Source organism: Corapipo altera, unplaced genomic scaffold (assembly GCF_003945725.1).
Source record: "Corapipo altera isolate COAL_440 unplaced genomic scaffold, ASM394572v1 23, whole genome shotgun sequence".
Lineage (NCBI taxonomy): Eukaryota > Metazoa > Chordata > Aves > Passeriformes > Pipridae > Corapipo > Corapipo altera.
The window spans coordinates 3,525,819-3,553,114 of record NW_020884878.1 but is presented as its reverse complement, the minus strand read 5'-3'; the positions used below and the strand labels follow the sequence as shown (position 1 = coordinate 3,553,114).

Below are 27,296 nucleotides of genomic sequence, written 5' to 3'. Positions count from 1 at the left end.
ACACCACTGAGCGGGAACTTGGCCATCCAACAGAGTTCGAACCAGGCAAACTCAGACACTGCAGAAAGTTATGTCAAACAGGTGAAGATCAGGACCTGGCGTCTAAGAACTGGGTCACAACAACTAGATGATAACTTGGGACTCTGTCTGTGCATGTTGTGAAACTCGGTGTTTAAGAGGAAGTGATCTAGAGGAGGAGGGCTAAAAACCAGAAGAGCCCAAACCAAATCTGCTGACAAAAACATGCGCGCTGGCCCTCATACATGGAGTTGGGAGTAACATCAGAGTGCGGCAGGACATCCACACAGAAGGAGATCTTCCAGGATGGTAAGAACATTTGCCATCATCTTGAGAGAGCTGGGGTTAGACATGGAGAGATGAACGCACCTTGTTCATCTGGGGAGCTTCAAACAGCTCCTGTGGAGGATTTTGTGTAGTGAAAAAGCGCATCCTTGTGTTTGAAATCCAAAATTTCATACGGTGTGTTACTGGTGGAGAAAAGAAGTATGAAAAGTTATTTTGGGGGAAGGGAGAAAGCAGGCTTAATGTTATAAACAGCAATCTCCTGTGTATACTCAGCAGCCTGGTATTAGCTGGTGTTCCAGCCTGTGAAGCAATGCTAAGTAGCACTTGTATTTATTACTCTTGGATGAACTTCAGTCATTGAAATTGGCAGCTGGTAAAGCCCTGAAAGCTTCAAGGGAGCCATAGTTAATTGCTGACCAGCTACAATATTATTCTTAAGAATTCTGTCTGACTCTCTAATGTTTTCCTTCTTGAAAATCAGACTGCCTATTTTAGTGTAGTTCTCATGACTTCTGTACAGCAGGTGGGACTCTAACCCATCGCCAGTCAAAGATAGGGTCAAGAAGGGCTTTGTTTGAACCAAATGATAGATGATTCTATGACAGCACATATAAGATCTGTTCACTTTCGTATTTTAAGAAAAATGCTGCTATTTTAAACCATCTTGTAACTGTTGCTGAAAAAGAGAACTGAAACAAGTTTCTGGTAAGCTCTATCCTCCTGTGGCCGTCACATGTCTGTAAGTGTGCTGACAGCTGCAGTTCCTTACCAAGACACTGCCTGGGTGACCAAATGTGACTTTGGGGGCCAGAGGGACAAGGTGTCACCTCTCAGCTCTGGTTCTGTGCTGAGAAGCACATGCAGTAGCTCCTTGTTCCTGGCCAACCCAGCTGACTGGGACAGCTGTGCCAAAACCACGAGCTGTGGAGTGTGACCTGCATCCTCAGTGGGCTCTCCTAGTCCAGGCTCCTCCTCCTTTTAAATCCCTTTGCCTCAGTTTCCTACCCAACTCTTCAGCATCTTCTCTCTTGCTCTCTCTTCCCTTTCTTCTCGCTAAGTTTTCTGGGTTAGTATGTGACCACTTTCTCTCAGGGTGGGAAATGACGTGTTGCTGTCACATAGCTCTCTCTGCATGGTGTGCTGTATGCCCCCCAGTCTGCTTGGACTGTCAGCTCTCTGGGGTAAGACATTGGGTCTTCATACTGTGCTTAAAACATCAACTGTGATCTCGGGGGCATGGGGACCTGACATTAACCAGGGAATGGCCAAGTGTCCTTCACTGCTGGCAGCCACCCCGTTTCTCTGGGGCTGGGAGAACGGATGTTTACCTCCAGCATTTATAACTATTTCTGGTGTAAAAGCTTGCAGCTGAGCCTGGGGGCAGCAAAAGGAAGTGAAAGTGAAAATTGTGAGTAAAATTGCCTATGAAGGCAGACACTGCTATAGTGATTACAGATGATAGCAACAAACAGACCCTGAAATGGAAACATAGCTTTCCTCTCTGCAGCTCTAGTATGCTTTTAAGCATGGGTGTTCATACATTTTCTTCCGTCTCCACCTTTCCCATCTTTGTCATTCTTTCTCATCTGCTCTTTTCACATCCCTCTCTGCATTTCCCAAGTTACTGTTTCGGACTCACCTCCCTTCTCTTCCAAGACATCCTCCACCCTTTTGGTTCAGCTCCACCAGTTCTTGTGAGTTGGGTACCACAAGAAGCCTTTGGGGCTGTATCTGTACTGTGTCCAACTCCTACCTGGTCCATGCAGTCACAACATCCGTACAGAAAGATGGAGTGGGCAGGAGCTGGATGCAGCATGAATGTGTACAGCCATGCTGCCTTACTGGTGGGGCACGGCAGACACCATAAGTCCATCCAGTTCAGGTGACAATAACTGTGAACATATGGCAAGATGGATGGGACAAGTCTGGCAGGATCCTTCCTACCTAAAGCTTGAGCGTGGCCACCCACAGAGCCACTGTGTATCCAATACCATCCTCCAGGATAAAAATGCCCAGTGGCTCAGGGGTTGGAAGTGGTAATTTGGGAACTGGGCAGGTGGTGATATCATCTAGTAGCACTTTCTGAAATCTACCACACCCCAGGATGTGCTTCTTGCCTCTGAGCACGAAAAATGACAGCTGACTCCTATGGGGTAAATTCACCTCTGCCAGTGCAGGGATGATGAGTGACCCACTGGGCACCTGTCAAGTTTTTGAGAAGGCAAAACAGGCAAGTGCCAACTCCCCTTGCCTGACCATCTGCTGTGAATTTCGGCATATTTTGGTAGTTGCTCTTACAGTTGCCTCTGCTGGTGGTAACACAAGATTGGAGCAATACTGCCTGAGGAGGAAAAGAAGACAATTTATTTTCTAGTCATGGCTGCAACAGGGCAGAGGGGGAATTTTTATTTCAGCCTCATCTCTGTCCTCTTAACAGACTCCCTTCTGGAAGAGACATTGGCATTGAAGGCAACTCACAGGCACAGGAAGAGAGCAGGAGCCTGAGTCAGACGAGGATGACACTGATGCTGTACACTATCACCCACAGCTTCTGCACTTTAATTACTGCTTGTTGGCAAATATGTTCACTTGTAACAGGACAAAAGTGGGTGTTGAAGGATGGCTGGAAGAGGCAGCGATGCAGTTGTTTACACATCAATTATTGCAGGGATTTTTGTGTGTAGACAGCACCAGGGAAAAACTGCAGGGACCTGTCTCTCTCTCACATTTTGGAATCTGTTAATGTCACTCAAGATCCGTTTAATACAGGGAGGACGTTGCACAGATCTGTACTTAAATTTCAGGGCACTATATAAAGCAATGGCAGTAACCTGCATTTTTTTGTCTGTGACTGGCTGTACACAAATGTTGTCATAAAGCTTTATTTTTCCCCTTGCATACATTTCTGTTTTTCAGATTGTGAAAAAGGCATTAAAAACATCCCTGAGGTTTAACGAGTCCTCCAACATGAAATTAGGCGTGAACAATCAAAAAGACATCAAAACGGTAATTATGGGGATATACTACATTTGCTTACAAGAGCTGAGATTACATTTCTGAAAAGAAATAACAGATTAAGAAGAATGATTTTATTGCCCATTTTAGAAATCCATGTAGGTTTCAATCCTATTTGAAAACAAGTGAGTGACAAAACCCTCATTGATTTCTCTGGTAGACTGATCAAACCTTGCCGAGAGGGAGTAATGTGGAGCTAAATCCTGCAGCTCTGTCTGGCTCAGGAAGTAAACCATGCTCATACAAAGAGCTTCACTTCCACCATTAACACAGTATTTATTAATGTATTCATTTCTTCATTTATTCAGCATGCCTGGAGCACCTGGACATCACAGTGCATAGCATGGTGACAGCCAGGATGTGACTTCAAAATAGATTTCTTACCTTAGGAATGTCTTCTAAAACCTGGGCAATGTTTAAGTCTTGTCAGCGTGTTCATGGGATGAAATGCAGAACTGTCAAAAATTGGTGGGTTTGGGTTTTTTTGCCCTTGATGAGATGGAGAACAAGATAGAGGGCAAAATTTTAAGTAGATAGTTTTAAAATGTTTTTCTCATTCAAGTCACTGCCTGAAATCAATGGCAGCACTGTAGGTTATGAGAAAAGCAGAGAAAATTAAAAGAAAGAAGATTTATCCGCATAGAAATCAAAATAGAAACTTTCAGAGGCAACTAGTTCCTGTGTGGTTTTCCCACGTGCCCTTCTGGGAGCTCAGATTTATGGCTACAGCCTCACAACCACCCCAGACTTGGTTCTCCTGCCTGGAAGTTCAAAAGCTCAGCTCTGAAGTGCACATTGCCTATCACAGGCTGGTGGATGTTCCCAGATCCCAAGAATTGCCACAGGGAGCCAGATATCATAATTGTTGAGAGGAAATGGATCTGCACTGGTGGTTGTCTTTTCCTCCTCAGCATAGGGCAGCATTTAGAGCCTGGTGCTATACTTTCCAACAAGTGAGTGGCTGGATTCCAGACCTGGATATACAATGCAGCCAGGGTATTATTTTTTTTAATCTACATTCAGGAAAAAAACCCTGAAAGTACAGCAAAAGGGAAATGAAGCTAACTCACAACACTAGAATGACAAGGGAATACTGTTGACATGGATAAATGAGATTTCTACAGTTTCACTTAAGTGAGTTTAAGTTAGAAGACAAAAGCAGAACATGTTCAGAAACCACAAAACTTCCCTCTGCTTCTGACCTGATTTTTCTCCCCTGACTTCATGAACTTTCTGTTTATGGTAGTGCTGGGCTCGATCCCACAGGTAATCTTGTGTTAGGGATTTCCTTGTTTTGATTTTGGTAGAAATTTTGTTGAACATCCATTGGTCCTGTGCTAAAATAAAACTAATCAATGTCAAACTAATCAAAGGTTTGGGAAAAAAACAGGGGGTTGATATGTTGGCACAGAAAAAAATAAATCAAAACTAAGCAACCCTCACCTAGTTTTGTGGTCATAGAATCACAGAACAGCTGGAGTTGGAAGGGATGACCTTTTAAAGGTCATCTAGTCCAACCCTCCATCAATGAGCAGGGACATCAACTAGATCAGGTTGCTCAAAGCCCTATCCATGCTGACCTTGAACAAGTGGTCCTCACTTTCAGTGGTGCATCTAAGAATATTGTCTGGCAGTAGCTGAAAGCAGAACTACTATTCAAAGGTTGTGATTTATTCACCTGAACAGGTAGTCATCCATTCACTGGTGTATCAGTGACTCAGTGATCACTTAAATCTCCTCCTGTATGGGTTCTGTTCTAGTTTCAAATCTTAGGGGCAATTTTGATGCTTGGTGTTGTTGTTGCGATGACTGTTTACTTCCTGAGAGTGGACAGCACAATTGATCCTAATGGAGAAGAAACAGTTGTCAGCATTTACAAAGAGCTGGAGGAGGAGGAAGGACTCTACGGAGATCTCCCAAGAACCACAATAACTGAGGAGGGCACCATTAGATCCAATGACTCCTGCAGGTAAGTCAGGTTTGATGGCATGTGGACAAGCAGTCACCAGGTGGAGAACTAGTTACAATACTGATAATTTCAGTATGAAATTTGTTCTCTTCCTGTTGTACTGTAAGTTGATAAAGTAACATTAATTTGGGAAGAGTGTGGCTGTTGTTTAGGCACTAAGTAATTAGTTGTTGCCTGCTATGAGAAGCAGTAGGGGCAGTATCAGAGCTCCACTCCCAGTCCTGTGCTTGTATGTTCAGCACAGCTGAACAGAGCAATAGCTCTGTTTCTCCTCTGCCACCTCCAGCCACCCTCCCTTTGTGACAATGGTGGGAGGCAGCAAGGAGACCAGCTGGCAAATCAACCTCTGCTAGTCTCACCTTCTCTCAGAGGCTGGAATGGTAGGGGCTGTCTGTCCTGCGAGAGGGTGGAGAGGGTATTGAAGTGACAGACAGCCCCACAAGGTTACTTTTCTCCTCATCTTAAGGACAGTAAAATGAAAAGCTCGGAACAGCTACTGAGAAGTCATTCTGCAGCATGTACAGTCTAAGCCGGGCTATAAAAGCTAGGGATAGAGAGTACTCCCAGCTTGTTTATCCAGCTCAGCTTATTTGATTTTGAGGTTGACTTCTGAAATGGCCAATTGTATGGCCTAACAGGTGTCCTGCTTGGGTCACTGCCTCTTGCTTCATAATGTCCAATTGCCATTGCAGCTTTGACCTGGTGGAAAGCGTTCCTTATGACTTACCCTTTGAGATAAATAGCACTGCAGCCAAACCCTTGTATCAAGCTTGGATGAGGTTGCTTGATCTAGCCCAGGAAAAAATTCATGTGGCTTCTTACTATTGGTCTCTTACTGGGAAGGATATCAGTGTCAATGACTCATCTTCCAAGCAGGTAAGATAAAATCAAGCACATCTGTGGTTGTATTTCTCATGTACATGTGGCAGATCGGCTGTGTGGTCTGTCTCTCAAGGACATTGCTTGATCTTCCTGCAAACCCAGGAAAGTTTTCCATGCCGGTCTGAAACAACATTCCAGCCTTCCTTCTCCAGTAAAGTTAGACTCCATCTGGGCTCTGTCCATGGCTCTGAGTACTTTAATGCTGTATTTTAAGAGCAAGCAGAGATCAGCCTCAAACCCACACTTGCTTACCCTGTGGATGGTCTACTTGTGTTAGGGGCTGCCAGTGGCAGACTTGAGAAGCCTACAGGATCCCATGTACACAAGTGAATGTGCCAGTTCCCACTGGTTAGTTGGAAGGGTCAGGAAGCAAAGTCTGCTAGACTTTTGACTGTTTCAGAGGCTGCTTCTCTCACAGCACCTGCATCTGCCCATTGTGCAGCAGTCCCTGACTCCTGCCATTGGACAGCAGATAAGGAGGTTCATTCTACTTTGCAGGGCTGTCCTCCTGGGAATCCTGAGTGGCCAGGCTTCCTGTGGGGCCTCTCTGACTCTACCATCAGAAATAAATGACAGAGGCCACGGCCCAGGCTCACCTTGTAACTGCTCATAATGCTTAATTTTCCCTTGGCTCCACTTTGGCCTGTGGCAGCTAGCAACCTCCCAGGCAATCCTGAGCAGGGTCTGGGGGACTGTTCTGAAAACAGAAGGGACAAGGCCACCCTGCTTCAGGCAGGTATGGAGCTTAGCTGTGTTGGGAATTGTGCTGTTTGCTGATGGACCAGCTGCTGGGTTAGTTATTACTTTGGCCTCAGCCTCTGCCTCCCTCCTGGTACACCTTCCTCACTGTCCATATGGACTCTCTGGGACTGCTCTTCTTGTCTTCCTCCCCAGGTGTCTCTGGTGGTATAAAATGAGTCACTTACTTCACATGAGAAGAAGTGAAAGTGACAGACATAAGGCCAAGCCCTGTCTCTGCTCAGGGACAGCTCAGTGTAGGACAGTGTCAACTTTATCCTCAGGGAGAGAAGACCTCAAGTATCTGTTGAGCATCAGCATCTAGCAGTTGATCTGCACTGGGACATTAATCTTTGAAATCTGGGATGTTTGCGGTTATAGTTTTAAACATTATATCTAATAGCATTAAATGACAGAAAACAAACTTTGATTCATACGTTGGATCAGAATCTTTGTTCCCTTTTTTCTTTACTTGAAACACTCCTGAAATAGGTGAATTTTCTGACCTTCCTTGCCTTGAGGTTCTTCAAAGGAAGTGCCCATCAGTAACACTGTACTTACATATATCTTACTAAATGTTTTATAACAAAATATAAAAAATAACAATGTACTACACAGGGTGAAGATATTCTGAAGAGGTTTGAGAGATTACTCGCAGAGAATGTCTCTGTGTACGTTGCAGCAAGTGTGCCAACTTTGGCTACAAAATCAACAGACCTTGAACTTTTAGAGGAAAAAGGTAATTATTTCCCTTCAGTGACACACTCAGAGCTTCAGCACTGCAAAAAGACACGTGAGGGAAACTGGTCTGCAGGGCCTGTTCCAGCACGGTGCTTACACAGGTTCACAGGATAAGCACTATCTGTTCACTAGTTCATGGTTTCTTTGTATGTTGTCACACCCTTAAGGATTTTTCTGAAAGTTCACGTTTTGCATATTTTTTTCAAATTACTGTGTTCTCAGGAATGAGAGTTTGTGAATTTTGGTAGTTATTACTGGCTGCAAGAGTTAGATATGCAGACATATTCTGGCTGTTGAGGAACCATCTCCATGCTTTATCTAAACTCTTTTTTTCCCCCTCCCAATCTTTCTTCAGGGGCTCATGTGAAAAAGATTGATTTTGGACATTTGACAGGAGGAGTGTTGCATAGCAAATTCTGGATAGTAGACATGAAACACATATATATTGGTAGTGCAAACATGGACTGGAGGTCTTTATCTCAGGTAAGCTCTGCTGCTGCATATTCAAAAATCTTGGGGAAAACTTGTGTTCTAGCACACAACAGAGAAAAATCATAATGATATAAAATATTGACTGAGTGGAAGAAGCAGCAAAGAAACCCCTGGAGATGGCTCCTTCTGGGGCTGTGACATATCTTGCTCTCTTTGCAGGTGAAGGAGTTTGGTGCTGTGATATACAACTGCAGCTGCTTGGCCAAAGACCTCTGGAAAACATTTAGTACTTACTGGGATCTTGGATATGCTAATGCTACCATCCCATTCCCTTGGCCTCTTAATTATTCTACCCTCATTAACAACCGTCGGCCTCTGGAAGTAGAATTTAATGGAATCTTGACAAAAGCCTATTTTTCTGTAAGTATGTTTGAAAATAAAATAATATACTGTAAACTATGTTTAAGGAACGGCCAGAAAAGTTTCTTCAGCAGTCCTCAGTTACTTGTGTTCCAGTTAGATAATAATTTTTTCATCAGGTTTCTCTGGACCTACTCAAAGAATAAGTGTTGACTGAGGATCAGCTGTCAGGTACTATGGTAGGAACAGTGTGCAGGTCTCTTTTAATCAATAAAAGATCAATAAATATAAAAATATCAAAAATCAATAATAAATCAATAAATATCTCACCCATCAGGACATGGAAGGCATGAGGAATGGTAGTAGTCCACCTCAAGGGTTTTGTGCTATTTTAATGAAAACTGGACAGATCTGAATATAAATGAATCACAGTCTGACCAAGGGAAAACAAACAAACAAACAAACAAACAAAAACAATTAAATCACTGATCTGTGTGTTTTCTTCTTTACAGGCTTCTCCTCCAGCATTTTGTCCAAAAGGTCGCACCCATGACCTCTATTCTATAATCAGTATTATCAGTCAGGCACGGAAGTTTGTGTATGTTTCTGTTATGGAATATTTCCCCACCAGCCGTTTTGCTCATCCAAGAAGGTACAATTTTAACCTTGAGCAAATAAATTGACTTGCACTATTTAAGGGAAAAATATACTATTCTCCCCTTTCTGCAATGAAAACATTCATAGTGGAGAGAACTGAGGCTTTGCTGTGCATTTACAACTGTCCTGTGGACTGTGCCTTCCAGGTACCAAGGGACAGGATGAGGGGAAACGGCCTCAAGTTGTGCCAGGGGGGTTTTAGACTAGATATTAGGAAAAAAAATTTCACAGAAAGGGTTGTCAAGCATTAGACACCCAGGGAAGTGGTGGAGTCACCATCCCTGAAGTGTTCAAAATAGGTATGCATATGGCACTTGAGTACGTGTTTTAGTGGTGAACATGGTGGTGCTGCTGGGTTGACAGTTGGACTTGATGATCCCAAAGGTCTTTTCCAACCTTAACGATTCTGGGATTCTATGGTTCTAATACTGATGCTACAGGAAGGATGGTGTCCACTAGTGCCCATGTGCTTTGCTAGTGTTTTAAAGCAGCCTCCTGTATTCTTCACACACAAGAAAACTGAGAAGTGCCAGACTAGTCAGGTACATCTTCCTTCAAAGTTTAACACAGCAGCTTTATGAGAGAGTTCAACAGAGCAGAGAGAAGAAAGGGAATACGAGAGATCTATATCTGACATCAGACTTTTCAGAGAAAATATTGCTTTGGTCTCCTTTTCTGCTCCTGTTTTTCTTTTTTTCTGTCCTTTACTTCTGAGGAGTCTTGACTTCCGGCTCTGCTGCCCGTTTGATGTATTTGACCCATAGTTTAGAGGATGGTAACTAGCTGTCCTCGCTGACCTCTGCAATGAGAGCTGAAACAGTCTCTAAAAGAAAAGTCTGTGGTGATTTTTTTTGGGTGTGTTTTTTTTTCTTTCTAATAATTCCATCTAAGGACATCCAAGTTCTGGGTGTGAACAGCAGCATGCTCTCAGAGAGAGGGTGGTAGTGGTGATCTGGAGTAGTCATAGAATGGTTTGGGTCAAAGATCATCTAGTTCCTCCCCCCACCCCACCATGGGCAGGGACAGCTTCCACCAGATCAGGTTGCTCAAAGCCCCACCTAACCTGTCCTTGAGCGTGCATGTGGTGAACCACTGCCATGGTCCTGGTGGGCTGCCCAAGGTCACAACAGAATTATACAGACTGTGCACATCAACTCAAATCTGAGTAACACAGAAAGTTAGTCAGTCATGGGGCAGCACTAAGACTCCAAATCCTCTTAGATATGCTTGAATTAGGACATTTACATGCAACCAAGTGCTCTGAATTATCTGCTTATAACATTTCTGAGTTTTCCAAACAGCTAAATAACCTGAGAAAGAAGTTCAAGAGAAATAATTGTGTACAACATGGCTTGCAAAGAATAGGGTAAGCTCTAGGTTGCCATTAAGCCAGAATGATACCATGCATTATGTCCTGTGTCATGGTGGTGTAAAGCCTCTGTTGTTTGGCTGGGGCATGTGTGTTTTAGCAGGAAGAAACAAAATCTCAAGACTAACTTCTACTTGGAGGATATTTTTAATAAATCAAACACCTTAAAGCATTTTCAATTTCTGTGTCATACAGTTGAGTCTCTGGGCTTCTCACCTCCTGATTTTAGCCAAGAATAGGTTCACAGAAAGTCTCTTTCCCCTTTACGATTGTGTTAATACTCCCTTTTCTTCATCTGAAGGCTTAATCCACCGTTTGTGACATCTAGGGCTGATCAGATGCAAACAAGAGTTTGAAAGGCCCAGGGAAAGCGGTGCAGGGCCTGGGGCTATCTCCACAGCAACCAGCTGTAGTGCCATGAATTGAGGCTGATTAGTTCAGGTTAGGTTCCTCCAGCAGCTGAGGCAGAGGAAACAAAGCTGCTGTCTAATGCCTGAGTGTTAATCAACTAGAAACTGATATATTAAAAAAATTAAACTGTTCAAAAATAGCATTTCAAATAGCATGTTTTTCAAAGTTTTTCAGGATCTATAAGTAAGCCTGAGCCTGAGAGCGCAGGGCCAGTCCATTGATCGCAATAGGATGATGCACGAGGGAGGATTATTCAGGCCTTTGTACATAAGACCAAAAGGATTAAGTTAGGCAAATTAATTCATCATTGCTCATGGGACTGTGAGCCAGTGCCGGTCCTCTCTCTGTATCAGGCCTCCAATCTGTACTAAAGATGCTTGTCTTCCTCCGTGCAGCACTTGTTATGATCTACAGAATGAAAATGCTGCGTGGGTGTTTGGAGTTACGAGCCCTGGGACGTACATTGTCCAGGTCTTAGTGTTGTGTAGCTGGGTGAAGGATGTTAAAAACTTTCCCTTAAACTACTGCCAACACAAGTGTCAGGAAAACGGATTTTCCCGTGTTCAGGAGAGCGCAACTGTGTCTGTTACCTCGGGGGCACACAGCATGCTAAAGAGGGCAAGGAGGGGTGGGGAGGGATGGAGCCTGTCCACACAGGCTCATGGCACAGGACCCCTATGGACACTGGAAACAGTCTCCAGGTCTCTGAAAAGGCCATATTCTGCAAAACGGTTCTTAGACTTTCCTCTGGCCTCTGCACTGTCCTTTTTATTCTCTGCTGCATGATCTGGCTTTACATTGGAGTTGCTGTTGTTATTTTTAGTTTCCTAAGGAAATGGGCATGATGGCACCATCCTGTGTATGTATCTGTGTACATGCATTTTACTAAGCTTTAAACTTTTTGATCAGTTCCAACCTAATTTGGCAGAGTTGGGAGGCCTCAAAACGCACTGTGAAAAGAACGGACTTGGACTCGGTAAAAGGCCGAAATCCCCTCCAGGGAAGGCACAAGTGTTCCACTTACGAGATATCAGAGATCCCATCTGTGCACGGCGTCACTTGTAGTCTCAATTTGTTGTCACCGCTTTCTGATGAACTGTTTAAAAAGTATCCCTTTTTCCACAAACCTCCTTTTCTGCAGATACTGGCCAACCATTGACAATGCTCTGAGACGTGCAGCTTTCAACCACAGAGTGCAAGTCCGGCTCCTGGTCAGCTGCTGGACATCCTCTGATCCAGCCATGCTCAACTATCTGAGGTCCCTGCGTGCTCTCAACAACCCACATGCCCACATCAGGGTCGACGTGGTATGATAAGAAACCTGATTTTGGAAAGACAGCTTGAGGATATGGTCCCACACTGATTTTTGAGTCTAAGCTGCCGTTTGCATGTGCAAGGATTAGCTTTTAGAGAAGCAGGTTGTCTGTTTTTATAGTGACTGTTTCACATCCTTGTGAAAATAAGGCCCAAGATATAATCTTTGAGGAAGCAGCTATTTCCAAGCCACCAGTGATATCAGGAATGTGCCTGGCTGTGGCACTTAAGACATTATCCAGGCACTTGCTTTTGCTGAGCACCGTGACAGTGACAGTTCACATAACTTAGTGCTCCTCTCAGAGACCTCTTCCTGCATGGAGCATTTTAAATTGGTCTAATTGCTATCAGTTTTTTACAATTGAGAGATCTGCTATATCTCTACAAATAGACTTGGTTTTGAACACTAAATATTACGCACAGGCCATAGGCACTAGGCTGGAATGTATCAAGTAGAGTGGGGATGGTGTGGATACTCCCAACATCATGCAGTTACCACAACAGAGATATGTCACAGAAGAAGGAAGGGATTTTAGTCAAAAAAAAAAAAAAAAGGGACAGAAATGGAGATTTTGGTAAGAGTTAACACAAAAAGTTAGGCATTATTGTTTCCTGCAGTACCCCTTGTGTCTGTGATCAGCCCATTTTAGCACAAAATAAGAGCAGCAATCAGTGGTAAATGCAGATCTATTAAACAGCTGTCTAAAACTGCATTTAATTGTCTGCCCTGTAATGATAATAGCTGTGCCACTAATGGAACATTGTGAGGCGAACATTAACTGTATCTGATCGCAATTGCTTATCCAATTTTATGTATAGTGGAAGTACTATTTGTTAGTTTTCTTGGATAAGAGTAAAATTTCTTTTATCGTGTATTTAATAATAGAGTGTGGAATGTTCTTTTCTCCCCATATTATTCTATTCTTTGAAACTATAGAAAGCATGCACTGTCCAATCATGAAGTCTGTTCCTCACTAGTATTTCTGTTTATATTTTTAATTTCTCTCCCTCCAGAAACTCTTCATTGTTCCAGTTCTGAATCACACAAACATTCCTTACGGGAGAGTGAATCACAACAAATACATGGTCACTGATAAAGTAGCCTACATTGGTATGTATTCCAGTCTTTCAAATACTTACAGTGTCTACAGATCTATTGGACTGAGGCTGAGACAGGATGGGCTGCAATATCAGAAAATATCTCATTTTGCCATATAAAGCAGTCTGTCCTGGGTAAAGAAGTACAGATGTGAAGGGGAGATGATAATGTAGGTCAAGTTCAGTAAGAGATTATTTCATATGATTGTGAACCATTAGGAACAGAGCACGACAAGGCTGAGTGCACAGCCTGTGACAAGCACAGTGGGAGTTTCACAGCCTGTGTGCTCAGAATGATGCAGTGATAGCTGGTGCTCTAGTGTATAACATTATTGTGCTTTAATAACAAGAAATTGCTGGGAGGAATTAATTCCACGCACTGTTTGTTGAACAGAATTCTAGGAAAGGAAGTGAGAAAACAGTAATGTCAATTGCTGCTCAGTTCCTGAAAGTCGGGATGGTGTTTACGTTTCACTCTTTTATTAGGATCCCTCAAAAAAGGGGATGTGAGAGGGCTCTGTCATTTCAGTCAGCTCATCCTCCAAGTAATGCACACCAGCAAATAGCCCATCTTTCCAACTGGCTGAGGGTTTGCAGCTCCATTTGCCTTTAATACTTTAATAACTTGTTTCATACTGAGTTGTCTTTTGAAGGCAGATATGCAGATAATTTGTTTTCATGCCTAAGCACCTTCTGGAATTGACAGTAGATTTTTCTGACTCAGGTAATCATGAGGGGAACTGCTAAGTGACAAAACATTTGTTTTTTTCACAGTGTTTGATTTTCTGAATTGAGGTAGCTTTGGGGAGAGACTAGACAATGCCTGCAGCTGGATTCCCAGCTTTGCCTGGTTTAGAAGCAGGCGTTGCATGCTGAGCTCAGAACAGCTCCTGAGGGTTTATTGATCAAGGGTCTAGTTTCTCCTCTTGTTTTCTTTCAACAAGTAAAGAGAATTAAGTCCATTAAGGACTCTTTTCTTTAAACAGAGAAACCCATGTCAAACACTGGCTTTTACCCCTCTTAATAATCAAGTGTTGCACTCTATTCCCATATTTATAATTAGTGGATTTGTGCATTCTGTCACTGGCTCTAAGGAACCAGAAGGTTATGAACTTTCAGGGTTGCAGTTAATGCCTACTTTCCGAAACCTGAGGTCTGGCATAAGAAGGAGGTGACCTGATTTTTGCTGCCTCGTTGGTCCTAATGAGATTTGCAGTCATACGGCAAATCAACAAAGCCCAGAGACCCAACAGAACACCGGGAAATGAATGTTTTCTGATCAGCTACTTTTCCATTGCACAGGGACTTCCAATTGGTCAGAAGATTACTTCACTAATACAGCTGGCGTGGGACTAATTATCAAACAGAATTGGACCAATCTGCAAAGAAGGCAACTCCCTGTCCAGGAACAGGTAAAAAACCTTTTTGAGCGAGACTGGAATTCCAAATATGCAGTGAATCTGGAAGATGTGCAGGGACAGAAAGACTGTAACTGGCAAGGCCGACTCTGAAGTCAATTGAAATGTGCATTTAAAATAAAAACAAAAAAATGCATTTGAATCTTGTTCCCGTGCAAATCAAGGAACGTTCTTCTTTTTGTCTTTGTCAGAGAAATCGCTTCCTCACAGTGTCCACATTGATAATATGAGAATTTCTGATAGCTGACTATACCTGTAAAACCATTAGTCAGTGTGTAATGTTTAATTTTTTGTGTGATTACCTTATCCCAGAGCTAATAAAATGCATACAGTGTTGTATTACAAGCTGTCTGATATTAATGTAGATGTGGAAGACCTTAATATACCAGAGACCACTATTGCTGTGCTATTTTATCTTAGGAGATTAAATATTTCAACCTAAATGCTCCATTAACAATGTTTGCTTGTATGTGTTTAAACATATTTTAATAAACTCCTGGCCACTTTAAGATTTGAGCCATGTATATGGTCACCTACAATAGCGAGGGCAGATTTTTAAAAACATTTAGGAATTAGGGAATTAGGGAAATATTTTTAAGTGTTCAGGCTACTTGCTGGAGATAAATGCCTAGAATTTAAACCTTGGGGCAGCTTCCAGCTTCCAGCTCAGTTGCCCTGGAGCCCTGAGTGTCTGGGGATTTTTTTGTCTGTGTGTTGGTCTTGTGCACCAAACAGGATGGGGGAGCAGAGCAAAGCTGCTGCATAGGTGCTGTTGTGGCAAAGGCATCCCACCTGCACTGGAGGCAGTGCTTGGAGAGCCTCTTCGCTCTTTTTGGGCTGCCCAGGTGCTGGCCCTGACCAGTGATGTGTCTCTTGGCTGCCTTTTCTTCTGCAGTTACATAGGGGCCATAACCCTGAGCCATCTGGTGCCTTACATCCATATCCACCACTGTGTGGTCTCTGCCCTGGGTGACTCTGAAGTGACAGGAAAGGAGAGCAGGGCATGTGCTCCAGCTGTGGAGTGGTGTCAGTGACACGTGGCTGGGACTCCATGAGCCTTAGCAGGGCTGTGCACCTCTGCCTGACACTGGAATTGGAGTCACAAAGTAAACTTTTTGCTTGGGGACTGATGTACAGAAGAGGGGAGAGAGACTGAGGTCCAGAGCAGGATTCCACAGAAGGACTGGGGAAAAGCCTGTTCTGTCACTCCATCTCTGAGCTCTAAAAATGCAGCAGACCCTTCCAGCCCTCAAATGTGTGTGGCAATGCATGGCTTCACTCTTGGCCTGGCAGGGCTCATTCACGTGCATTTTAGCTCTGAGGTCCCTCACTTGCCACAGACACAGCACTGGGTAGGGGGAGTACAGGCTTTCCCATCACGGTGCAACCTCTCCATCCTCCAGAGGATGTGCTTTTGAATCCCTGCCCCGTGCTGAGAATGACAAAGGGACCTTTTGTGATCCTCTGTGTGTGGACTGATGTATACCTCTGCGAATAGACACAAATCCCCACACAAGTAAGGACTTCTGGAAACGATCCCAACAGATTTTTCATTTTTTTGGTTCCCAGGCTGCTCCTTAGCTATCTTTTCCAGACACTTCTAAGATTCCTTGGATTCCTTAGTTCATTACAAATCAATACATTTTGTTACTGAGGCAGAATTTTTTAAGACATGTAGTTACATTTACAGATATCACTGAAATTTTTTTGAGTATTCACATACGTGCAACAATATTGAGGAAGGTGCAGGTGCTTTTAGCGTTCTCATTCCCTATTTCCTTACTAGAGTCAGCTTGAAAATCTTTGTGAGAAGTTACATCCTTAACCAACAGAACAGTTTTCTGTAGAGGTGTGCACTCCTCTAGATGGCACTCGAAGCTGTGTTTTCCCTGTTTTGGAGTAGGTGGATACCGCCGGACTAAAAGGAAAAGTTCTTTCTCCTCCACTTGTGAGCTCAAATGTGACAGTGCTGGATTAATTGTTCAGTGGTACAGAGTTTTTGGACAAGCTGGCAGAATTGTCTTATGGCCATACGAGACTCATGTGGTTTAAGGTTCAGCTTATAGAGGAAAAATTGATGTTTGTGGCAGTGCTCTTTTATTTTCTCTACTGAAATCGTTGCTGGTTTTCCTCTACATATGAAGGGGTGGTTTACAATTAAGACAATGAATGAGATCTAAGATGAACTTGAGTTTATTTTCCTGGTTTCTGTGACACTTTTTAGGCCCCTTCAAAACTTGATTCTTGTTTACTTGTTCTCTATTAAAAAGGTAGAGTATCATGTAAATTATAACGAGGCTGAGTTTCAGTTCTTTTCTTTTCCATTTATGGAACAGAGTTAATACTAATCCCTGTGCATGCATATGTTACTTATCTCTTCCATTTAGATTGTGATTTCTGAGGACTGTACCAAACATAAGCTGGGGCCTCCAGTGGTATTCATTAGCACTTATTTATCCTTGAATGGATTAGATACTAGGAAAAGGTTTTTCAACCAGAGGATGGCTGGGCACTGGAAAAGGCTCCTCAGGGAAGTTGTCATGGTACTGAGCCTGATAGAGTTCAAGAAGCATTCGGATGACACTCTTGGACATGTGGCATGATTCACGAGGATGACATGTGTAGAGCCAGGAGCTGGACATTGCAGGTCCCTTCTGACTCAGAATATTCTATGAGTTTCTAATTTGATTGCAGGCTGTTCAGATTTTTGCCAGTATTGGTTTATTTATGTCTACAAAGAGTTGCTGGCTTGGATCTTGAGCAAGGATGCTCTTCTCTGATCAGCTTATCTCACATACCTGTGTTATGATTACAACATGAGTGAACCAGACCTCTACTTTATCTGAGTGCCTTTCACGTGGAGCTGCTGCACTGCTCTCCCAGCAGGCTCATTTCTGAGAGCCCTTGGTTTGATGCAGTGCCTTGTGGCTACAGCACTGCTGACAGCAATGCAGATGACAGCAAGACAGGACCTGGCTGGCTCCACAGGCTGAGTACTGACAGGACTACAAAGCTACCTGGCTTCACATGCTGGACACCAACTTGTTCCAAAAGCTTTAGTATTATCTGCTTTCATTTTTTCCTGCTGTTACCTAGGATTTTCTTTTACCAAGTGTTCCCGATAAAATATACATTCATTGTTTTCATCCAGGTACTGAGAAAACATTTCATCTGCCATTTACGATGTATCAAGGTACACTTAATTTCTTGACAGTTGTAAATATCTCCCTAACCCCTAGAAGACAGCTCCTGAGTCCTCACTGATTCACAGACCACTGCTCTTTGCAGCTTTCCAAGGAGGGGAAGTAGAGAGGAAGGTGCTGATCCCTTCTCTCTGGTATCCAGTGATAGGATGTGTGGGAATGGTTCAAAGCTGCATCAGGGGAGGTTCAGACTTGACATTAGGAAACATTTCCTTACCAAGAGGGTTGTCAAACACCAAAACAGACTTGTCTCAAGCAGTGTTTGATGCCCCAAGCCTGTCAGCGTTCAAGAGGCATTTAGACAATTCCCATAACAACTTTAACATTTTGACAATGTTTGGGTCATTTCTGAAGTGGTCAGGCAATTGGACTGAATGATTGTTGTTGTTCCCTTCCAATTAACTATTCTGTTCTGTTCTATTCTATTCTAAATGGCTTTAAACTGAAAGAGGATAGTTTAGATCAGATATTACGAAAAAATTCTTTACTGTAAGGATGGTGAGGCACTAGAACAAGTTGCCCAGAGAAGCTGTGGCTGCCCCATCCCTTGAAGGGTTTAAGGCCAGGTTGGATGGGGCTCTGAGCAATCTGGTCTAGTGAAAGGTGTCATTGCCCATCACAGGGAGATTGGAACTAGATGGTGTTTAAGGACCCTTCCAATCCAAACCATTCTGTGATTATTCTACTCTATGCTTCTTCATATATATTATCTCTTTCAGAATTAATTTTGGCTGTCTTGCCTTTGGGATACATGAGAGGTCCTGCTTCAAAGAACAAACAATAACCAACCAATATTCAGCTCTTAACAATGCAAAAAATCACCACAGTCAGAGTGTCCGTCTTTTTAATGCATTTATACCTTCTTTTTCATGTCAAATCACAGCTGCAGGGTTTTTTGACTGGGGACTGAACATAGATATTTAACTGAACAGCCCACTTTTTCAGATGTTAAAAAATAAGTAGCAGTAATCAAGGAAACCTACCACAGCTAAAAGAATGATCTGAGCATCTCAAACAAGGTGTGCAGGTGTGTTCAGAATCAGCCTGCAGAAAAGATATCTACGTGCTGCAGGTTTGTTACTGTGCTTCTTGCACTCTTTTGAGCTCTGTTCTTAGTTATTCCTGTGGTCAGACCCTTGGGTAATATCTTGTTAACCTGGTTCCTGTTTTGCTACTCTCCATTTTTTCCAAAGCTGACAGAAGCCTCCATGGAGGAAGGTTTTATTGTTGCTTCCTTTCTCTACTGCTCTTCCCTTAACTATTTCATTCATGCTTTGAAAACATCACAGATATTGCTCTGTGGTCACTGCTGTCTCAGAGTTCAATTGACTTGATTCTGTCACCTGCTGCCACACTCATGGTCAGTGCTGCCCACATGGATTCCTATTTGTGGGCCCAAGTAAACGGACACTACCTGAGAAACGTCTTATGTGAAGGCTGCTTTGCAGGCAGATGTGAGCTGCTGTTAGAATAGCATGTCCTTTACTGTATACATCACCTTTTTCTGGACTCAATTTTTCTGCCTACCTTGCAATGTTTTCCTCAGTCCTGGTATGTGCTGTTGTTGCCTGATGCGGTAATTTTGGGTCTATTCAACAATGATGTGTATACTCAGGGAAACTTCAGGGAAATTCTGTATGATCCAAATAAATAATACAATGCTTAACACTTATGATACGAGTCTCTTCAGACATAACTGGAGTTTTCTCTAAAATAACTGCCTGCAGTTCTCTTCAGAAATTTAAGTGTACCTCAAAGATATGCTTGAGAGGTGGGCCAATGCAAACCTTATGAAGTTTAACAAAGTGAAGTGCAAGGCCCTGGGTCATGGCAATCCCAGACACACCTAGGGATTGGGTGGAGAAATGATTGAGAGCAGCCCTGTGGAGAAAGATTTGGGCTGATGGTTGACGAAAAACTCACCATGAGCCAGCATTGTGCGCTCACAGCCCAGAAAGCCAACCATGTCCCGGGTTGCACCAAAAGCAGTGTGGCCAGCGGGTCGAGGGGGGTGATTCTCCCCTTCTATTCTGCTCTTGTGAGAACCACCCAGAGTACTGTATCCAGCTCTGGTGCCAGCAGCATAAGAAGGACATGGAACTGTTGGAGTAAGTCCAGAGGAGGGCCACAAAGTTGATAAGAGGACTGGAAGACCTCCTCTAAGAAGACAGGCTGAGACAGTTGGGGCTGTTCAGCCCGGAGAGGAGAAGGTTGTGTGAAGACCTCACAGCAACCTTCCAGTATCTGAAGGGGGCCTACAGGGAAGCTAGAGAGGGGCCCTTCATCAGGAATAGTCTACTGGTAGGACAAGGAGTAATGGGTACAAACTGAAAAGATGGAAATTTAGGTTAGATATTAGGAGGAAATTCTTTACTATGAGGGTGGTGAAACACTGGAACAGGTTGCCCAGAGAAGTTGCAGGTGCCCCAACCCTGGCACTACTGAAGGCCAGGTTGGATAAGGCCTTGAGCAATGTGGTCTAGTGGGATGTGTTCCTGCCCATGGCAGGGGGATTGGAACTAGACAATCTTTGAGGTCTCTTCAAATCCTTAAAATCATATGATTCTATGAAGAAACCTAGAAATGAAGAGCATCTCAACTTACAGATGGTTAGATCAAGTACACTTCATTGAAAATCCAGTTGCTAAATGTTTTGCTGTGTCTGCTTTCCCTGTACTAAATAGAACATGAAGAAAGGAAATAGAGGATTAGAAAACTACTGTAATGAGACCTGTTGCAAATTTAAGCTGGGATTTTCAGAATCAGAAATGTCAGTAACTCACACTAGTCGAGTTATTATCCATATTGTGAGTTTATTGTGACTTAATAATACAGAGAATGTTTTAATGGTACATGTGAAGGCTGTCACATATGCACTCTGTTTTCCATTGTGCCCTTGAGAGAAGCATTGATATAAACAAAGAAGCAAATAATTATATACACCTCCTTTCCCAGAAAATCTTTGAAGCAATTCCACCAGTGTGGCAGATCATTCTAAGCATTTAACTATCCCATAAATATATACATTAAAATTTATTTATCCACATTCTTATAATTATTCTTTGTAAGCATGTTTTATTCTGGTATCTTAAAAATGTGAATTAATTACAAGTTTTTGGTCTTGAAATTATTCTGTTGGGTTTTGTTTTGGTATTTTTAAAATCTTTTAAGGCTAAATATTACCCACCACAATAATAAAAAAATCAGAAGAGAGGAAGAGGTAAAGCGTTAGTCTCTCTACACTAGTATTTAATTTTTATTTTATATTTTAAAATGTTCATGGAATATACACACTACTTTAGCTGAAATAAAGAAAAACATTTTAATAAGAAAGCAAAAGTAGATCAGAAAGGTCCAAAATCTAAAGAGGTAACTATACTTCTTATAGTACTAGTTTATAACCCATTCCGGAAATAAACTGTTATCTAAATGTAACTACATTGTGTGTTTTGAGAAGCCTATTTAAAAAGCCTTTTGCTATCACTGAGCCTTTCAATGGTTTACTTTCATGATTCAGGTATGTTTTTCCAGACTTTGTTCAAACTATGGGCTCCTCTGTACTTCTCATAATTCTTGCCTTTGGGGCAGATTTGAAGAAATCATTATTTTTATTAGTGCACAATATAGTACATCCATGTACTTGAAAATTTACATGTGGTAAACTCTGTTCAACTCTTTTTATTAACATCAGCTTTGGGTTTTAATTTTCAGTTACCAGAAAATTAAAAAACCATTTTTTTCTGTGCATGTAGATGATTTTGTTTTCATTGAGTACTGAGAAAATACAACCTTCATTTGGTTATATCTCCATCAATATTAGATTTACTATCTTTTTCTTCCTCCAGCAAGATTAGTTCGGTTCTTGCCAAAGATGTCACAATAGATGAGGCTCCATCAATTTCAACTTTTTCATCCCTTGTTGTTTCTTTAGGTGATAAGCTTTCTTGTGCATCAAAAAATACATCAGGTTTATCTGATGGGCTATCTTCATCTGAGATTCTTCCCTCTTTATGACCCATCTCTTCTTTTTCAACAGACTTAGCCTTTTTGGAAGGAGATGTGAAACCAAGCTTGGGAAATCTAAACCATCCAGTTTTTTCAGTTTGCTTAGAGAAATCATCTAATGTGTCAACAGATTTCATATCTTCTGGATCTGATTTTTTTACTTCTGTTTTTACATCTGTGCTTGCTTCATCACCAGAAGATGAAAAGCCAACCCCTGGAAGCCAAAACTTGAATCTTCCAGGAGATCTTTTGCTATCAGTCTTTTCTTTCTCATTGGTTTTGTCTTTTTCTTCACCTTCCATGGCTTCAGCTACATCCTCATCTTTAGAGAGAGGACCTGAAGTTATTCGCTCCGGTGATTTATCAGGAAGACCCTCTTCAAGTTTGCTGGAAGGCTTTGCTTCAGCAGCATACGTTTTTAACTTTGGTAAACTTATTTCTCCACTAAATTTTTCAGACTCATGATGTGGTTTGTCAGATAGTTTAAGCTCAGCACCACCAGTTCTCTGTGCTGCTACTCCAAAGCTTTCCCCAGCACATGTAGATTTTTTCACTGATCCACCTTCCGTTGGAGATGGCTGCTGGACTAGCACTTCTAAGTCACTGTGTGATTCAGGCAACTTTGCCTTGAGCAATGAGAATCCCAATGTAGCAGTTTTGACTTTTGATGACAGAATCTCTGATTCTTTCAGTATTTCAGTAGTGTAAATCTCACACCTTTCAATAGCAACGTGTTCAGGTTCTACTTTCTCACTCACTTCTTGGCCTTCTATGTAAGACCAATGAATGTCCTGCCCTGCATTTGAAAGGGAGGACTCTATGGTAGTTGTCATTTGTGCTGTTTTAATATCAGGTTCAGTCAGCATCAGAATTTTGCTTTTTGCTTTTTGAATACTCCCCTCTAAAGCCCCTGGTGTTTCATCAGAGATAGCAGAGCTTGCTTCCAGTTGCACTATTTCAATATCAGTACTAGATCCCTTTGGATCTGTTGCCACTTTTGACACTAAAACATCAGCTTCAATTGGGAGAGTTTTAAAAGTGAATCTTGGTATTTTTAGTCTGGGAATTCTTACAATTACTTCTGGGCCACTTTCTGATTGGTCCACTGTTTCCCCTGTTATTCTGGCAGATGCTTCCATATAATCCAGAGCTGGACTTTTCAGGCCAACAGATCCTTCTGGTTTCTGTAACTGCATTTCTGCTGTGCCTATTTCACTTCTAGATATTGAATCAGCTTCTGACTTTGTAACATTGATATCACCTTCAAAACCCTTGATTTCTGAATGAAACATTCCAAACTTCGGAATCTTAAACTTGTATGCTTTAGTTTTACTTGTTTCTTCTCTATCTTCTACTTGCACTTCCATTCCTGCAGACACATCCTTTTCAACACTTTTCACTTGAAATTTCATTTCAGGATCTACTCTAGTAATTTTAACATTTGTCTTCACTCCTGGAACTTCTACTTTTAGATCTTCCAGCTTAGCAGTAACATAAGTACCATCTTCTGATCCCTTTGTTGTAGACCATTCACACATAGTCCTTTTTAACTGACTTTCTTCACTGTCTTTTCCTATAATTTTCACCTCACCCTTTATCTTTCCTTTTTTAATTGCTGCCTCTTTATTTTGAATATCAAGCTCTTCCTTTGGAAGTCTAACATCTGTTTTCTCCTGTGTTGCATCCAGAGTAATTTCAGCTGATGATGGTTTGCATCCTACTCCTGAAGTCTCTAACTTAGTGGAACTTTCTACCTTTGGAACCTCCATATCCCGTGGTTTGACTTTATGCTCTTGAAAAGCCAGAGTACCTGTAGAAAACCTATTTGTTAAACTGTTGTCTTTGTCAGTTTCTGAAGCACTTAGGTATGATTTAGGCAATTCTGCTGCAGACACTGTGAATTCTGAAGTATGCACTTTTTGTCCTTCAGCACCACGTTTAACTATGCCTGCGTAAGTTTCAGTTTTTGGAATATTCACTCTACTATCTGTTCTTTCTGTGGACAACAAAGTATCTCCTTCCATCTTCGACAAGCTAACATCAGAACTCCTCACAGAATCTTCAATTTTTTTAATCCCTTCTTTTCCAATAGTAATTTCAGCAACTGCATGTGGTAATGAGAAGGTATTTTCAGGAATACTTTTTTCAGTTTGTACTTTTGCAGAGGGAATACTCGCCTGAGCTTTTTCCATACTTTCAATATCAGCATCACATTTTTTTTCCTTTAAGGATGTCCTGCCAAATGCAGGTATTCTGAATTTTGGCATTTTAAACCATCCCTGATGTTCTTCAGTCCGAACTTCTTCATCTTTTATTTCATATTCTTCTTTAAATTTGATTTCTTTGTCCTCAAGACTCTCAATATCTCTCTCTGTCCTTGGTTTAGACACTGACTGGAGGCTTACGTCTACTTTTGGAGCTTCAATGACACCAGTCAGATCTTGGGGTGTTTTTATTTTACAAACAACTACTCCAGGATCTGATATATCAGATATAAGTTCTGATGCTGGAACTCCCACAGCAATGTCAGCAAATTTTAGCTGGGGTTGCTCAGTTTCTATTTTTGGAGAGCTGATCTCTGCCTCTGGGCATTTCCCTTTTGTCAGGGAGATTCCAAACTTTGGTTTCTGGAATTTGGGCATTTTAATCTTCCCTTCAGGACCTTCTAATTTCACTTTTCTTCCATCCACAACTGATGATCTTTCTATTACTATATCAGGGCTCTTCAGTTCAACTGAAGATTCTTCTTTGGGGAACTTAATACCTGTTTTTTGAATGTTACATTCATCGGTAGAACTTGACTTTAGGTCAACCTGTTGAAAACTCCCCTCTGAGGGAGTCAGAGCAGCATCAATCTTTGCTGAGCTGATTCTCATTTCATTTTGAGAGACTTCAGTTTCTATTTTGGAAAACTCCAAAGTGTGGAACTTAGCATCAGCCACTTTTATGCTTATTTGTGCACCTTCTTCAGTCCTTTCAGAATGACTTCTTTCTATATCAGGTATCTGAATTGAATCATCCTCCTCTCTTTCCATTTTAAGAAGAGTAGCATCAACTTCAACTTTTGATGAATGAGACTGAGATTTTGGAACCTTGATCTTGGACAGTGAAATTTTAGGCATGACAAATTGAGGCTTTTTAATTGGACTTTTTTGTTCAACCTTTCCTGTAGATATTTCCAGATCAAGGGCTGTTCCACTACCTTCATCATCCATTCCAGTTCCTCTCACTTCTGTATCTATTCTACTTGGCATGACAGCAAGCTTTTGGTCTTCCAGATTTCCTCCAGAATCGGGTTTAACACTTGCTTCCTTCTTTGGTGACCAACTGAAGGATGGAAGTTTGAATTTTGGCATTTTGAAATGTCCTTCTTTCTCTTCTCCATCTCCATCTGGCTTTATTTCCCCTTTGATTTTTAGTGCTGCATCTGAATCTTGAATATCACTGTCTGGTTTTGGAATAGAAATGTCAGCTGAAGGGAGGTGAACATCAGCCTCTGATGCCTTACTGTCAGTTTTGGTCATTTTGACTTGAGGGCTGTAAGTCTCTGTTCCTGTGCCACATTCCACCTCCAAGTTTGGTCCTTCGACAACAATGTCAGATATTTCTACTGTTGCTTTTAGCTGGGGAACCTTGACTTCTGATTTGGATTGGCTGACCTCCTTTTCTGGCCCTTTCCCTTTAGAAAGTGTAATTCCTAACTTTGGCATTTGGAATTTAGACATTTTTGTTTTCCCTTCAGGACCTTCAGCTTTTATTTCTACATCACTCACAGCAATTTCACTTGATGTTCTTTCAACACTTGCATCAGGACTCTTCATCTTGAGTGAATCTTCAGTTGCCATCCTAATATCTGAGGTGGAGAGGCTGGCGTTAGCAGCAGCTGATTTCAATTTTAGATCATCTTCTTCACACATACGAAGTATGACTTCACCTGTAGGCCTGCTAATATCCATGTCTATTTCGGGAGCTTTGACTTCGGGTTTGGAAAATTCCAAAGTTGGGACCGTAACTTTTGGCATTTTTATGCTCATTCCAGCCCCTTCCCCACTAATCTCTTTCTCAGATTTCTGTACTGAAACACCTTCTTTTTCTTGTTTGGGACCACAAATATCAGTTTCCAGTACAGGCAGAGAGACTTGGACTTTCTGACCCTTAATTTTAGGGAATGAGATCTTTGGCATGGTAAATTGGGACTTCTTGTTTCTGATCTTTTCACCATCTTTTTCTATAGAAGTGTCAAGTTCTACATGAACGTATTGATTCTCAGGAGTAGGAAAAGTTAATTCAGAGTCTTTGTCTCCAGATAAAGTAGACAAAGGCGGTTCTTCCAGATGTTTCTCAACCTGAGATGGAACAATAGCTTCTTTCTTTGGAGACCAACGAAATGAAGGTAGTTTAAATTTTGACGATTTAGATTTGTTTTCTTTCTCCTCAGTATCCTTCTCTCCTGAAAATACTTCCTGGTCTGCCTTGCAGTCTACATCTGTGCCATGGATTTCTCCTGATATTGGCATGGTAACTTCCATTTGTGAGAGATTGGGATCCAGTATTGGTGCATCCAGAACAACTTCAAGTGAAGGCTTGTGCAACTTTACACCTAACTTGACATCAGAGATCTCAGCTGGTTTTCCAGTATCAGGATCAGTCATATCAGATGTCATCCTTCCCTTGGAAATTTCAGATTCCATTTTGAAACCAATGTCACTTTCTGATGTTTTACCCTTAGATCGAATTCCAAATTTTGGTTTTCGGAACTTAGGAATTTTAACTGTAATATCTGTGTCACCCAAAGATATTTCAGCAGCTCTTGTTTTAACTTCTGGCTTAAGACCTTCTTGCTCCACAGAACCATCTTCATTTAAAATTTCAAAATCTGAAAGATTTTCATCTGCAAGAGATGGTACTTTTGATTCAGATTCTGTTAGATTAATTTGGTATTTAGTAAGTGTAATATCCTTTTTTTGAAATGAGGACTCAGGGTCACTTCCAAATGAACTCAAATCAACCTTGGAGAAACCCAAGCTAGGAAATCTGAACTTAGTATTTTTAGAAACATTATCTCCCTTTAAGTCAGGTGAAGGCTTAGATGCGACACTACCTGAAATAACAGCAGGAGTATCCTCTGTTACAGAAAAACTAAGAGATTCTGACATCGAAACGTCAGCTCCGGATTTACTTTCTCCATGAGGTTTGGAAATTTTAGAAAGAGAAACTTTAGGCATTCTAAAAAGAGAACTTCGAGATTTACCCATCTCGTCCTCTATAAAAGACAAGGAATCTAAAGGAACTTCAGAAGTAGGCACATGGATCTCGGCCCCAGGCAGGGTAATGTCCACCTCGGCGGCTCCCGAGGGCACCGTCACTTGCGGTTCCTT

At 41.9% G+C, this 27,296-nt stretch overlaps 2 protein-coding genes across 2 annotated transcripts in view; one reads left to right on the top strand and one right to left on the bottom strand.

Annotated features, from left to right (window-relative positions):
• The first annotated feature begins 216 nt into the window (after window positions 1-216).
• On the top strand, window positions 217-15,219 carry PLD4 (phospholipase D family member 4). The gene is made up of 11 exons (XM_027638342.1): window positions 217-327; window positions 3,223-3,312; window positions 5,082-5,290; window positions 5,983-6,166; window positions 7,529-7,649; window positions 8,007-8,134; window positions 8,303-8,503; window positions 8,956-9,095; window positions 12,022-12,187; window positions 13,209-13,305; window positions 14,595-15,219. The coding sequence occupies exons 1-11, from the start codon at window positions 325-327 to the stop codon at window positions 14,801-14,803; spliced, it is 1,548 nt and encodes a 515-aa protein (XP_027494143.1). The 5' UTR covers window positions 217-324; the 3' UTR covers window positions 14,804-15,219.
• Window positions 15,220-20,717: 5,498 nt separating this feature from the next.
• The window catches only part of LOC113944712 (protein AHNAK2-like), a 62,304-nt gene continuing 55,725 nt past the window's right edge, over window positions 20,718-27,296 (bottom strand). The window contains 1 exon segment of the mRNA XM_027638159.1: window positions 20,718-27,296. This exon segment is cut by the window's right edge and continues 10 nt beyond it. Within this exon segment, the coding sequence (XP_027493960.1) occupies window positions 21,705-27,296 (5,592 nt within the window). The 3' untranslated portion in view covers window positions 20,718-21,704.